The sequence below is a fragment of the Camelus dromedarius genome, chromosome 7, assembly GCF_036321535.1.
Source record: "Camelus dromedarius isolate mCamDro1 chromosome 7, mCamDro1.pat, whole genome shotgun sequence".
Taxonomy (NCBI): domain Eukaryota; kingdom Metazoa; phylum Chordata; class Mammalia; order Artiodactyla; family Camelidae; genus Camelus; species Camelus dromedarius.
Window position 1 is genome coordinate 74,050,348 of NC_087442.1, and position 15,315 is coordinate 74,065,662.

General features: G+C 35.9%; 1 protein-coding gene across 2 annotated transcripts in view; it reads right to left on the minus strand.

Moving 5' to 3' along the window:
- The window catches only part of RSBN1L (round spermatid basic protein 1 like), a 57,597-nt gene extending 42,283 nt beyond the window's left edge, over positions 1-15,314 (minus strand). For both annotated transcript variants that reach the window (XM_010984793.3, XM_031454744.2), the window contains exon 1: positions 14,713-15,314. In XM_010984793.3, coding sequence (XP_010983095.2) covers positions 14,713-15,283 — 571 coding nt within the window. In that variant the 5' untranslated portion in view covers positions 15,284-15,314. The remainder of the gene's footprint in view (positions 1-14,712) is intronic.
- Between the last annotated feature and the right edge of the window lies 1 nt (position 15,315).

Below are 15,315 nucleotides of genomic sequence, written 5' to 3' on the forward strand. Positions count from 1 at the left end.
TTTTATTAAGAAAGCATCTAGTAACAAGCATATTTTGACAAAACAGTATAGCAGCAGTAGTCCCCAAAACACCAAAAGAAGAGTAACAGAAAAACAAAAATAAATACATATGTACCTACATGAAAGCCAAGCCAGACATGACATGGAAAAGTGGTTTGGGTTCCCTCTCCCGCCACAACGAAAAATTTCAGGTCAGGTTTTCTTCACTTGACTTACCAGGAAAAATGTGCCTTTAAAGCAGAAGTACAATTACTTCTTCTTTTTTCAGTATTTTGTAAAACCAAGATATGAAGTAGTGAGACATTATACTTGGTATCTAGGTTATAGAATTAAATCCCTGTAGTGAATAAATGTTATACTATAGCTATTATATAAAATATGACACAAAAAACCTGGGACATTCTAGACCTCTTAAGTCAACATTATACAGTTATATTATTTAATTAAAATTATACTCTAAAATGCAACAGTAAATCATATAGTTCTTCCTGATCAATGTAACAACACATGTGGGAGCAAATGCTCTTGTAATATACTCCTAATTATATTTTTTCATACAACCAATTAAGGTTCTAAATTTTTAAAAGTTACATATTTAGCTAAAATCACTAAATAGCTCTCTTATAGGTGCTTTATCTATTACAGTTTAATGTAGAAAATGCCCTAAATAAAATTTTACAAAACAAATATATCAAGTACTAATTATTAGGGCCTAATAAGTATACAGGGAGGAACTGTTTCAGACTTCCAAAGCTAGGTTAGAAGAAGCCTTGCTGCTTCTACCCAGGTCTCTTGGAGTCCTGGGCTGCTATGTAAGAAATTCTACTATCCTGATGAGAAGGAGATCACGCGAAAAGGCCTTGAGACAACAAGACAGAGAGGGGTCCAGCTTGTCATCCCTGACAAGGAAACAATAAGCATGTGAGTAAAGTCATCTTGGACTCACCAGATAAGACTAGCTACCAAAGGAACACCACTGAGCAACCCTGGTTAGCTCCATGTGAAGAAGACTCGCCTAGCCAATTCTGCTAAATTCCTGACCTACAAAATCATCAATAAAGAAGTTGGGGTAAGTTATATATGTATAAGACATCCGCTGACTTCAGAGAAATGTTAAAACAGAATCTGTCTCATAAAACACAACGATATTTTAAAATCTCAGATGAAGGGAATAGAATAAAGATGCTTACAATAAATAATGTCAAAGCTATAAAGAGAATCAACATCTTGAAATTATTTCCTGCCTTAGCATCTGTGATACCACATAGCTCAGTTCTCCTATGTAGTTCCCATAAATGTTACACCTCATATAATGCTCTCTCTGCCTACAACTTCTTAATCTCTTTATTGAAATTCTACCATACTATCCTCCAAAGTTTCTTTCAAATATCCCCTCCTCCCTCCTGCATCTCTTCTCCCTTTCTTAGTATCTACCTGTCCCCAATCCCACCAGTACCACCACTACTTTCCATTTGTCTTGTGGTATTTAACTTACTTCACTAAATATTATAATTACTTTTTGTAGTACCCAGCTAGACTGTTTAAGCTACTTGAAGGCAAGGACTACATATTACTGGTTACTTCTGTCACAACCTATCACAGCGTCTAAGTACTAAAAGTGTTAAGTTGAACAGTTACGCTCTGCTAATGCAGATCTCAGATTTTAAAGACAAACACAATGCTTGAAGCACAACAAAAAAATCACTTCCTGAACATTACAAAGTATCTTACTGTAATTCAATCTGTTTCTGATTATAAATAATTGATAACCTTTCACTGTTATAAAATTATATACCCAATTATCAGGTACATGTAGAAAAAAACAAAAGCTTCCTTAGTTACCAGTAATAATCTGGAAAAAACTCCAAAATAAAACAAATACAAGAAAACTCATAATCTGTATTAAATATCAATAAATTTTATGGAGATGTGAAAGAACAGGTAAAGATATACACATACAACTTTTAAATATAAAAATAATTCTGTAACAATTACAATTTGCCCCTAATTTAGTCAATATATTTAATTAAAATTAAAATCCCCAAGGGATTGGGGGAAGGAGTGTACTTTACAAAATAATTCTCAAGTTAATCAAAAAAGAAAAATAAGAGTAAGGGAACCTTGATCCAAGCCTCACATACAAAAATTTTCAAAATGCATCACAGGCCTAAATGGAAAACCTAAAACTATAAAGTATCTAAAATAAAACATAAGAGAAAACCTGTATAATTTTGGGTTAGGCAAAGCTCCCTTAGTTAAGATATCAAAAGCATGAACCATAAAAGAAATAAATTAAAAAATAAACCTCATCAAAATTAAAATTTTCTACTGCGAAAAAGTGTCAAGGACGATATTTAGAAAATGAAGCGCCACAGAACTGGAGAATACATTTGCAAAAATGTATATCTCATAAGGAATCTGTTCACAGAATACGTAGAGAACTTCCACAACTTATTAAGAAAACACACAATAATACACAATTCAGACACTGCACAAAAGAGGTAGGAATGAAAAACAAGCACATGAAAAGATGTTCAACATCACCAGTCATTACTGAATTGCAAATTAAAACAACAGTGAAATACTACTATATATCCAATATGGCTAAAATTTGGTAAACTGACAATATTAAAGGGCTAGTGGGAATCAAAAATGGCAAAGCCACGTTAGAAGTTTTTGACAGTTTCTTATGAAGTTGAACATCCAGCAGTTCTACTTCTAGGTATTTACTGAAGAGAAATGAAAACATATATCCATCCCAAGATTTGTATGTGAATGTTTGCAGCAGGTGTATTTGCAATTATCAGAAACTAGAAACAGTCCAATTGTCTATCAACTGGTAAATGCAAAAACAGGTTGTGGTATCTCCATGCAATAAACTACTACTCAGAAATAAAAAGAAATGAACTGATTAATGTAACATCTCAAAAGCAACATGCTTAGTGAAAGAAGGCAAATACTAAAAAGTCAGATATTTCAACTTATATGACATTTTGGAAAAGGCAAAACTATTGGGACATAAAACAAATCACCCCCAGACTGGAGGTACTGGGAGAGCACTAAGTGGCAAGAGGGACCTTTTTGATTTTAGTAGTAAGCTGGCATTCTACATCTGTGTGGAAAGGAAAAACTATTCAATAAGTAGTATTAAAAACTAATTTTGGAACAAAATTAATTATGATTCCTACCTAATTTTATTTCTCAATAAATTCCATACACAGCAAGGATTTCCAATTACAATACCATTACAGATTTTGTAGGGGTAACGGTATATAGCTCAAGTGGAAAAGCACATGCTTAGCATGCACTACGTCCTGGGTTCAATACTCAGTACCTACTCTAAACATAAATAAATAAGCCTAATTATCTCCCCCCAACAAAAAACCCTCAGATTTTGTAAACAAGATCAGATTAAAAACATAAAACACCCTTTTTGTACAATGTAGTAATAAATTTAATTTTTTGAGGTTAGAATATATAAAATAGCAATTCTGATAATTCAAGATCAGTCGAACATAATTCAATTAGTGTTATCAACACAGTTCATTTTCTGTCTAGTTCTCATGCCATTAATATTTGCCTCTTGGGCTCACTTGACAACTTACCCATTGTCCATGAGCTGCTGTTAGTCAATTTCTTATCCCATTATCATCTTTCTGCCATTTTCACATTTGAAATATCTGCCAAAATTATCCTGAACAACAATCATCTTCTTAGAGGGCACAAAGGGCTGAAATGTAGTACAACTCATTCATTTCCCAAATAGTTATCAAGTTCCCAGAGGTTGAGGGCCTGACCTGAAACAAGATCACTCCAGAGAGCTTACGGTCTAGTGAAGACGACAACTGAACATGTGATTAAAGTGAAGAAAGTCAGGACAGAAGTGCAAAATGATGTGGGAAGAGACAGCAAGGGGACCTAACCTAGTCCAGAGAGTAGCAAATACGTCCCTTTCAAGTTGAGTCCTAAAAGATGAGTAAGCTCAGGGTAGGAGAAGTGTGGACCTAGGGATGGAGGAAAAAGTCCGATGGAGAAAGTTCTAGGCAGCAAGGAGCACTGAGGAGAAGCTGAAGAGTTAAACAAGGATATGATCATTCAGAACCCTAGAGGACATTTTAAGGAATTTGAACACCATCTCATAAACAGAAAAATGACATGATGAAATATGCATTTAGCTCTCTATCACTTAGGCTATAGAATGAAGAATGAATTGAAAGATCATAGATCTGAAGTAGAGAGCCCAATAAGGAAGCAGTTATACAATAATTTAGGCTAGAGATAATTAGCCTTCAACTAAGACTAACAGAAAGGAAGGAGTAAAAGTAGCCCAATGTGAAAGATAAAGGCGAGAAGTGAAAAGACCTGGCTACAGGTTTGATAGACATAAGGTGTAGAATCCAATTTTCAAGCTTGAGCACTGGGACAAGGAACATACATACACAGCAAGACAAATGTGAGTAAGGAAGACTGCATTTTCAACATATCATTCTTACAGTTCTACAGAACATCTACTAGTGGATAAATGAAGGAGGCATTTGAATATATGGATCTAAAACTCTGGGTTAAGCTAAAATCTGAAGAATGCTAACGAACAAACACTAGATAACTAACATGGTGATTGGCAAAGCCAGAGAGAAGATTACTGTAAAAGGGTCCAAAACTAAGCCAAATGCTGCTGTAGCAGCGATAAGGAAAATGGCAGGGGAAGCCAAAACGGGAAGGACAAATGGAATGTAAATTGTTAAACTGTTAATCAGAGTAAAGGGTGAAGGATCATGACTAATTCTTGGGGGTTTTTGAGACCTTTTAAAGGCTGTAAACAGCTGGTTACCTAAGAACTAAAGATCTGAGATTATTTGCTCCTCATGGAAAAACAAAACAAAACAAAAAAACCAGCACTGTATGCCACTGTAAGGAGACTTTTAAAAGGATCTCCTCCACACAGACATACTAAAGCACACGTTAACTGACGAGAATCTCCTACACATACAACAACATTTTTAAACCTTGCCCATAAACTCACTACTAATTTGAGTTGCATCTGACAATAGAATTCTAATAAAGTACCTGCCCGCATTTCAAACTCACATCCATCTTTTTTAACCAATTATTCTACAGGCCTATCCACATATTTTCAGTAATATGCTTATTCTATCCATCTGACACCATAAGATAACATATAAATCCTCCTTTCTTGCTGTATATGTTTGAAAACCATGATGCCATATCATATATTCCCAAAATATTTTCCTTTTCATATACAGGAGTACCAATCGTTTTATCACTAAAATCAGTTTATTTTACTACTACAGTAGTCTCCAATATCTCTCTAATTTTTCTCAGCCAATCTATCCTATTCAATGCTACCAAGTTAATATTCCTAAAATACCAATGTGAATATATTATCACCCTACTAAAAAACTGCTGTACTGTTGCCCATATAATGAAGTCTGAACTCCTTACCCTAACAAATAGAAGGCAGATTATGGCAGACTTTCAACTGCCGTGCAAGTCCTATCTTCGAACTTTGTGCGAAATCAATCCCAGTCACATGGTTCTACTCACAGACCACTGAACATGCCAGCATACTTCTGTCTTTACTATCTTGCTCACACCATCCTTCCTGCCTAACAAGCCTGTCTCCACCATCTCTATTTACATAAATCCTAATTTTCCATCAAAGCCTAGTTTCATTTATTTGGCAAACTACTTCACAGTGCAAGGTACAATTCTGGATGAAAGAAATTTAAAGATATTAACACAGTCTGCACAGTAGTGCGAACTAGAGCTCTGAAGTCACACTGTCTAAAGATCTGAAAACTTGATTTACTACTTATTCTATATTCTTCAGCAAGTTACTTATTCCGAGCTTCCATAAAGCACTCACAAAAGGCTAATATCTAACTAAACTTTGAAGAAGCTATGAAAATTAAAGAAAAATCCGTATCACGTTCTGAGTATAGTTCTGCAAATGTTAACCCTTGATGTTATTGTTATTATTGTTGTTTTCTGCCCTCAAGCTAAGTATTCTTGCATCAGCTTGTGGCCCATCTCAAAAATGCCTGACAGAATTTACTGATTCTGACATTTTTGTTATCCTCAAAGGAGAAAACTGAAAAATGGTGAAGAGTTATTCCCTTAAGATACAAAGTTCATCAGTGATTTAGCCAGAAAATCCAGGACACCTGCTTTCCAGAATACTGCTCCACATGTCAAACCAGTGAAAGTTGCTCTGAATTAAGTAATATCTAAAGAAAATGTATATATTCTTTCTATAAAAAAAAGCTAACATAAGTAGCTACTTAAATTTGCAATGCAAAGAAGACAGATAAAATTAATTTAATAAAAAAATATTATTTTCTTCAAATCAGAGTGCAAAGCAAAGATCATAAAATGACTAAAATGCCTGCTCCGAAGGAACTGATAAAAGTCTAATTAAACGGTAATCCATACAGCTATACAGTTAATTTATATTAGCCAACAGAGGACATTATGGAATAGAGATTATAATTTTGAAACATATATAGTATTTAACACACTACATGACTGTATAGTTACTATGTTAAAAAAAATTTGACAGGGGCCTTATATTTTTGGTTCATGTTACCAGTTATTGTAATAGATCACCAATTACAGTATCAAGACTACTATAATCAATCTTTAACTAGAAGCATTCTGTTAAGTAGCTTTCCAAAATTCAAATATTGTGAAGTAAGAATTCAAGAAAAGTGTTTACCATAAGATTTTAGTCATACCAATGAATTTATAGTATTTACTTTGGTACCCAACATCAAAAAAGATTACTAAATTTTAATCTAGATATAAGAGTAGCAATTTATTTTGAATTCCTCACCCACAAAACTAATCCATTTTTTATTTAGACATGGTTTGGCATCATTCTTTTAACCCCAATGAAATGGGTTACTCAAGCAGGGATCAATAATTAATACTAAAGTCATCAGGTAAAAGATAGTTGGGAAATTAGGTATTCACAAAATATTACCCTACAAATTATGAACTAAAGGCAAAAAGAAGATGAACTATTACAATGGTGACAATAGTCACCTCAGCCAGTGATCAAATGTAGTATGATTACTAATGACACACTCTGAATATTATATGCCTCCTGATGGGATGTAACATGAAGTACACCTATGAAATATTCTTACTGAAACTATTTAATCTGAATTTAATCAAGCCTTTACACATAACTTTCAGTTTATAAGAAATACAGAGGATCAAACAAAATACAACCACAATAAAACAACTGCTTAAAAATCATGAATATAGAAAAATCTGTAAGATACAGGTATTTTAAACTGTTATCTTTAAAACGTCAGTGTCCTATTAAACAGGAAAAAGTAAGCAGGACACTTCTAGATTAAACAAAACTAAACAAATATAATGAGTTTCAGTACAGTGGGGGAATTGGGGGGAACTGGAAGAACGTGTATATATACTGGCTATATAATTAGTTTCTTTATTGTTCTATTATTATGGTTACATAATTAGGAATATGAAGGCTGAAATAGTTAAGAACAAGTGTCAGGATGCCTACAATTTTCTTTCAAATGATTCAGTACATATATATAATAAAATATTAACAGTTGTTGAACCTGGAAGGAAAATCTATGCAGGACCACTGTATTATTCTTTCAACTTTTCTTTATCTTTAAAATTTTTTATAATAAAAAGTTAGGAAAAAAGAAATAAATTGAAAAAATTTTAAGTGCATCTTTACTATCTTCTTCCTGTTTATCACACTCTAAAGGGAAAAAATTAAGTTAACTGTAGCACTGTGTAGTTAGTCTCAGACCCTGGCAGAGATGGGATTGATCCAAATTCTTTACACATTAGCTATGCAACTCTGAGCAAGCTAGAAAAAACTCGGAGTTTAATCTAAAAATATTAAGATAACACCATGGCACATGGGAAGCACTCAAAAAAACGCCTTTTCTTTATTCCACCAAACCCCAAAATTTTATTTCCTATGCTGATGTGGCTGAATGCACACTGATTTTGCAAGTATCTGCTTCAATCAGCTGTTATAGGGGCTTGTCTGCTTACTTAGATCTTTTATTTTTTTGATACTACAGAGTTAACCTAACCCTTGGACACTGCTGCTGAGAATGTAAAATGATACAACCACTACAGAAAATAGTTACAGAAAAAGTATGGCAGCTCCTCAAAAAAATTAAAAATAAAATTACCATATGATCCAGCAATTTTACTTCTGAGTACATACCCAAAAGAACCGAAAGAAGGGACTTAAATGGATATGTACACCCATGTTCACAGCAGTATTATTCACAATAACCAAAAGGTAGAAGAACCCAAGTGTCCATCAAGGGATGAATGGATAAACAAAGTGTAGTATACATATATAATGGATTATCCAGTCTTAAAAAAGAAATTCTGACACATGCTGCAATATGGATGAACTTTGAAGACATCATGCTAAATGAAATAAGCCTGTCACAAAAGGATAAATACTTCATGATTCTACTCTTATGAGGTACTCAGGGTAGTCAGATTCATAGACAGAAAGTAGAATGGTGGTTGGCTGGGGCTGGGGAGGGAAGTGGGGGAGGAAAAGGGGAGTTACTCTGTAATGGGTATAGAGTTTCAGTTTGAAAAGATGACAAAAGTTCTGAAGATGGATGGTGGTGACGGTTGCACAACAAAGTGAATTCACTTTAATGCTAATAAACTATATACTTTAAAAATGGCTAAAATGGCAAATTTTATGTTATGTGTATCTTGTTATAATTTTTAAATGATTTTTTAAAAAGAGTTAACCTAAAAAATATACAAGCACACCTATTCCAGGCGATATGCCAAACTGCTCATGATAGTTTGGGAGTGGAAGAGAATTTCACTCTTTAAAGTTTAACAATATACATATGTGTTGCTGAAATTTGATAAGCATTGTTTTATAATGAAAAAAACTCAATCTCAGTTATCTGAGGGTGAAATGATATATGTTAAGAATATGCTTTAAAATACTAGAGCAAAAACCAAAAATAAGTAGAGGAGAGGAAATGAAACGTGAACTGTACAGTGCTGATAATTGTTGAAGCAGGATGGTGGGTAGACCCAGAAGTCATTATACTTTTCTGGTTTCTTTTGTAATTAAAATTTTTCATGATAAAAAGTTAGGAATTTTCATCTACAACTCAAGAAAAAATAATACATACAACACAAAGTTTAACATACCTTCAGAAATAAAAATGTTTCAAGTTATAAAAAAATTAGTTGGTAAGAATGTAATTTTATTATGAATTCTCCTTAATCACATGCACAAAAAGATTTTATATGTCACAATATTTCATAATTTTTTTACTCACACAAGTTAGGATCATTCTTTCAATATCCTATTTTGAGTAGTTTATCCATAATTTGAAACTAATTCATTTGAGGATGGTGAAAAATTAATGGCATTTACTACAATAACTGTAAACCTCTGAAGTATAAACTTTGTTCAACAAGTTAGTATGGTTCATAATAATGTACACCAAAAATTCTCAGAAACCAGGATACCAATGAGAAAACTATACAGGTTATACCTATCCATGAATTCAGTGAATTGAAATGCCTTCAATGTGTTGTTTAAGAAAGAAAGGTTAGGAACTAATATCCCTATAAATGCCTACAATATGCCAGGGTCACGTAATTCTAACAAACACTATGAAAAAGGTATCCCTATAATAACAGATGAACATAAGCTCAAAAAGGTTAAGTGACTTCACCAGTGTCACACAAATAGGAACAAATCAAAGACTAAAATTTAAGATCTCTTCTTGAAAAGCCAAAAAAAGAAAAAAAAAGAAATAGAAACATAAATTCCACCTTTAATTTAACTAGGAGATACTGTAACTATAACCTGAAATACAGCTTGTAAACACAGAAAGCTGATGGTGGAATGGTAAATGACCTGGCATAATGAAAGAAGATCGCTACAGAAAGATATAATGACAAACAATCCTTATTTACTCTGCAGTACCCCCGAAAGGCTTAGAAACTGGAGGCACTGGGAGAAGCAAGATGGCAGAATCACAGCGCTCTCTGCCGCCCCTACCCACGGCCCTATGCCAACCCCACACTCTTAAGGGAATGAGACATATTCAGCAAGACTGAATCAGAGTGGCTCCTGGCTCAGGGGCAACCCACACAGTAAAAGGAAGAAGTGAAGTGTTGGTTTGAAAACAAGGAGACTAAGTGAAAATTTATAAATTGAATGGTGAGACTTGTAGCTTTCTTCCCCCACTCAGCACTAGAAGCCTACCAACTAAACTCATTACTTCTGCCAATCCACTCCTCTCTCCATTATTCCACTTATGCAGATAAATGGAAAAATGAAGGACCATTATTTAAAAGAACTGAAAGCCTTCTTACCCACCACCCAGAGAAAAGAAAGAAAGATAAAAACAAAGGACTGCATTAGTCACTAAGCCATGCTCATGCATGCACAGTGAGCTTTCAAAAAGCTTTGGAACATACTCTTGAATATGAAGGAACTGCTAAGGATGACACAGATCTGAAGAAAGCCTTCCAAAAAATTAATAGACCAAAACAACAACAGACAAAAAAAAAAAGTTAGAGGAATCAAAAACAATGCAAGGCACAGAAGAACATATCAAAGAAACTATAATTAATATCCTTGAAGATTATAACAGAAGATGCTATGTCCATGAAAAAGTAACAAGATGCTACAACATACAAACAGAGAAGAGTTCATGAAACCATTTTTTTTTAAGAAAGCTGAAATGTTAAAATTCCATGAAAGGGTTGAAATCTCACAGATAGAACCAAAGATAGCTTTTTGGAGATCAAATTTCTCAAAATCAACATTGGAAGACAGGCAATAATTTAATAACAATAATAATCCTCCAAAGTTTTGAGGGAAAATGATTTCCAATACAGAAATCTCTCAAAAGCCCAACGGTTAAGTGTGAGGATAAAAATAAAACCCTCAAAAACATATCACTCACGCATTCTTTCATAGTTATAGTAGAGAAACCAAAATGAAGGAATAAACCAAAAGGAAGACATGGGATCCAGGAAAAAAGGGACTCAACAAAAGTAAAAGAAATTCCCAGAATGTCCCAAGATGACAGTTTTGCAGCATAAACCTAAAGAGAAAACAATCCAGACTAAAGCAGGAAGGACAGCCACAGAAGAGATGACTATAGGAACAAATGGAACTGATAAGTTTATCTGACAGATTTGACCATGTGGAAAATTGCACTGAGAAGCATTTTACAGTCGCTGGAGGGTATAAGAAGACTGGTAGAGAAAACTAAGCAAATGAAAAAATAAGGCATGAAAAACAAAACGTTACACAAGAAAGTGAAATCATAGTAGAACTATTATCTCAGCAGTGACAGATATTTGTCATAATGATGAAAACTCTGAATATGAATTTAATCTAAAACTGTGAAATAACAATAGTAGAAAGATGGGGGAAAGCCTAGTTGGAAAAATCTTTGAACACCTACGCCTTTAAAATCACTGACATTTATATATCTCAAACTGTTCAATTCTAAGAAAAGCCTCTATTTTTTATGAGAGTTAAATTCTTTAACTACACTTCCAAGGCAAAAATTCAGTGAAATATTCTAGTTTTGTCTTAGAATACTTCACAAGGTCATTCTAAGGAAATAAGTTAATAAACGTAAAGCCAAAATACTAACAAAAACTAGAAGATCTATACAAGTTTTATAGGTCAGTGAAATCAGTTAAGGCAACTTACTATATCTAAAAATGTTTGTTCACTTGTTTGCTGTAATTCTAAATGTTAGATACATTCAGCACATGTCCACTTTTACCTTCTGCATTTACCAGTTAATAATTTATTCAGTCTTCAAGGAAAATGGGCTGTGAACTCTTCAGTAGATTACCTCTTATGCACCAAAATCTGGTTATCTTATAGTTTTAAAAATCTAAAATGTTTTGAGCTTTTTCTTTTTACAAAAAATAAATTTAACTTCTATTTGATGACTCAGGCTATCATACAAAGCCAGCTTTAGCACTATGACTAGATGGCCTCAGAGGTTTTAGGTGTGTAAGGCATCAGCCCTAATACCAAGTGGGCCTAGACTGGTATGCCTTTATTATTCTCCTGTTCATCAGATCTGTCAATGATTCTTCCTCTTCCTGGACTGACCCACCTTTTGATTTGTTATGAGGCTAAAAAAAAAAAAAAATCATCATGCTTCTAACTCAAATAACATTTACCAAATGCCCTGTCTTTCATACACACACTTTCATTTAATTCAAATAATTTATGAGAATGGTAGCTTATGTAAAAATTTAGCAGTTCTAACTAAAGACTTAAAAAAAGACCCTACTACAAATAAATACAGGTGCTTAATTGCTTAATGGAGTTTGGGGGCTGGATCTTTTGGATTTTTTGTTGATTTATTTATTTTTTGAGGGAAGGATCTATTTTCCTTGCTTTGGTGTTTTTATAGCTAATTTCCAGTTCTGGTTAAGACTAGTCAATCAGTGAGCTATGGGTTAATTGTGGGAGTCACTGAACCATTCTACATGCTATCCTATGAAGTATCCAACTTAGAGCAACACCAGAAAGAGTTATATACCTAAAAGAGCACTTGGTCAGTCATCCATTCACTAAGATTTTCACAAAAAGCCCCCGAAATGAGAATTGCATTGCAAATTCGGACTTTTATATTTGCAGTTGCATCTATACTGAATGCATGTATATAATCTTGCTATTTTAACACTACTGTTGCTTAAAAATCTCCTTAGTTGAGTAAAACAATGTCAATTCAGTTAAATCTGACCTTTAGAAGGATATGAGTATTTCCAAAATTAAGAGGGAAAGATTTTCACCATTAAATTTGCCACCAAGACACTGAAAAGCAATCCTTCTCTTTGATTTTTAGTTTTCCCTGAATAAAATAGCAGCATTCATATTAAAAAATAAAAAATAAAACAAAGAAAAGAGAAGAAAATCTTACCATACTGTTACTATCTAGTCACTACTCAAAAAAACTTACATCAATCATGGAAAAACATTTTAATGCAAAAGCTATCAGTGCATATGTTAAGGCTTAATGATGTCAGCTGCAGCCTTCAAAAGGAGGGTTCTAAATGTAATTTAAAAGACTAGAAAACTTTCTCTTTAACAGCCATTTCACTTTAAATATCATTAATGTGCTCCATATTTTGAGTTAGAATTGTTAAAGAAGGCTTATTTATTTTCAGCCATTCCAATACATCAACAGTGTTATATCCAACTCACTTCCTCATTCAAAGGACTTTAGAGAGCAAATATACTGTTTACACATCACAAGTAAGACTGATACTGAGCTGCAAATGCAGACTTACAGGCACTTTCAACGTTTAAATGTAAACATTCAAAAAAAATACCTTTAAAATACCTGACTAAAAGTGGTATAAATTTCATCCTCAAAACCACTTTCCTAGAAACAACACTCCAAAGCTGAGATCTTCTTTACCTTGTGCCAGAGTACCTGATGGCTGTGCTCAGATGTCAAAGCTTTGCTACAGGCGAAATATCAAAGTTAACACTGTTGCTACATACTCGTGTGCAACATTTTTTAAAATTGTGAAAACAGCTATTCTACTTCAAACATACAGAGAATTTTTCATGATCTAAGCTACCATTATATCAACAACATTAAAACTGCTTGACATTTCATGTTTCCTAAAATACAAAAAATACTTTGATACACTGTATCAACGCACATTATAATAAAGATCATTATCTGCTTTAAGCTTTTGCTCACATAAAGATCTAATTTTCAACCAGTCTCCATATTGTACCACTGCCAAATCACAGTGTATCAACAGCTAAAAAGGTAGGACCATCTGTTTTAAAGAAACTTTCTGAAAATTACACGACTAGCCTACATTTTAAAAGAAAACCGTCTAACCGTGTCCGAAAAGGACGCTTAAGAATTTGCCTCTCTCTGATGCTGAAACATTTTGCAGCAAGTACTTGGTCTGGCCAAAAAAAAAAAAAAAAAAGTCAATGCTCCTGATTTTATCATATGCTGCATGAAAAGAAGAACATGGCTGCAAATTCTTTCTGCGGGGTGGTATTTCAAACAGGACCACTCAAAACACTTTAGAATACGCAGCCGAGAGGAGGGTGGAAGGAGGGTACCTTATGAAACAGCACACTCCGGGCCCTGCACGCTACCTCATTTCCCTAATAGGGATGAAATGCTCAGGCCTCTGGTAGCTTCCAGCTGACGCCAATGTTCTCCACACCCCCTTTTTTGACAGAATTTTCTGGCGTTGGAGCCTGTGTCACAAATATAAATTCCGTGATCACGTCTAAACGGTCTAATAATCAGTCATCTTTTACAGGACCAAACCCTTCCCGATCCCATTCCCTCCCATCTCCCTCCTTGGCCAAACACCCCTAGGCGGGTCCTCCCGACCGAATTCTACAAATCCTGCAGCGCATTAACTGGGAGGCAGAAACGATATAGAAAATAAGAGTATGGGCCATTTCTTTTCGCTGCGACCGAAATTACAGGCTCCATTTCCTGTCCCCGTGGGGACTGCAAAATCGCCTGCGGAGAACGGAACGCCCCCCGCCCTCTACAGGCTGGCGCATGCGGCCCCGGCGCGCCCCCTGCCCAGGCCCCGCTGGTGCAAGGGGGTGGCGGGGACCCCAGGCACCCTCCCCTCCCCCCTCTCGGCACCGGCACCCACCTCGCGGCAGTGGCTTCATCTCCCCGTTCTCCTCGCGGGCAGCCCCGCTGGCCTCGCCCGCCCCACCGAGGCCGTGCCTCCTCCGTTCCTTCTCTCGCTTCTCCTTGGGTCTGCGCGGCTTGGCGGTGGCCGAGGCGGCGGCGGCCGGCAGCAGGAGCTGGTGAGGCTGAGCGTGCAGCAGCGTAGGAGGCACCAGCAGTTTGCGCGGCACCGACTGGGACGAGGAAGCGGAGGCTGGGGAGGGGACGGCCGTGCCGGCGGAAAAAGAGAAACTGCTCCGAGCAGAGGACGGGGAGGGGGTAGCAGACAGAGCGGCGAAGCTCCAAGACGCGGGGCTGCCATAGCTCTGAGGCGAAGGTGCCGCCGGCGACTGCAGCTGTCTGCTGTTCCCGCCGCTGCCTCCTTCTCCGTTCAGTCTCCGCGGCGCCTTCTTCTCCTCAGTCCGGATCTTCTTGGCGGACAGAGGTGCCGGCGGGTCCCGGGAAGGGGGATGCAGCTTGCCAAACGGTTCTTTCTCCGACACGACGGTGGAGGCGGCGGCGCCGTGCATTGGGCTTGGCGGTTCCGCCATTTTGCGCTCCTGTTGTATTTACTCTCCTCCGC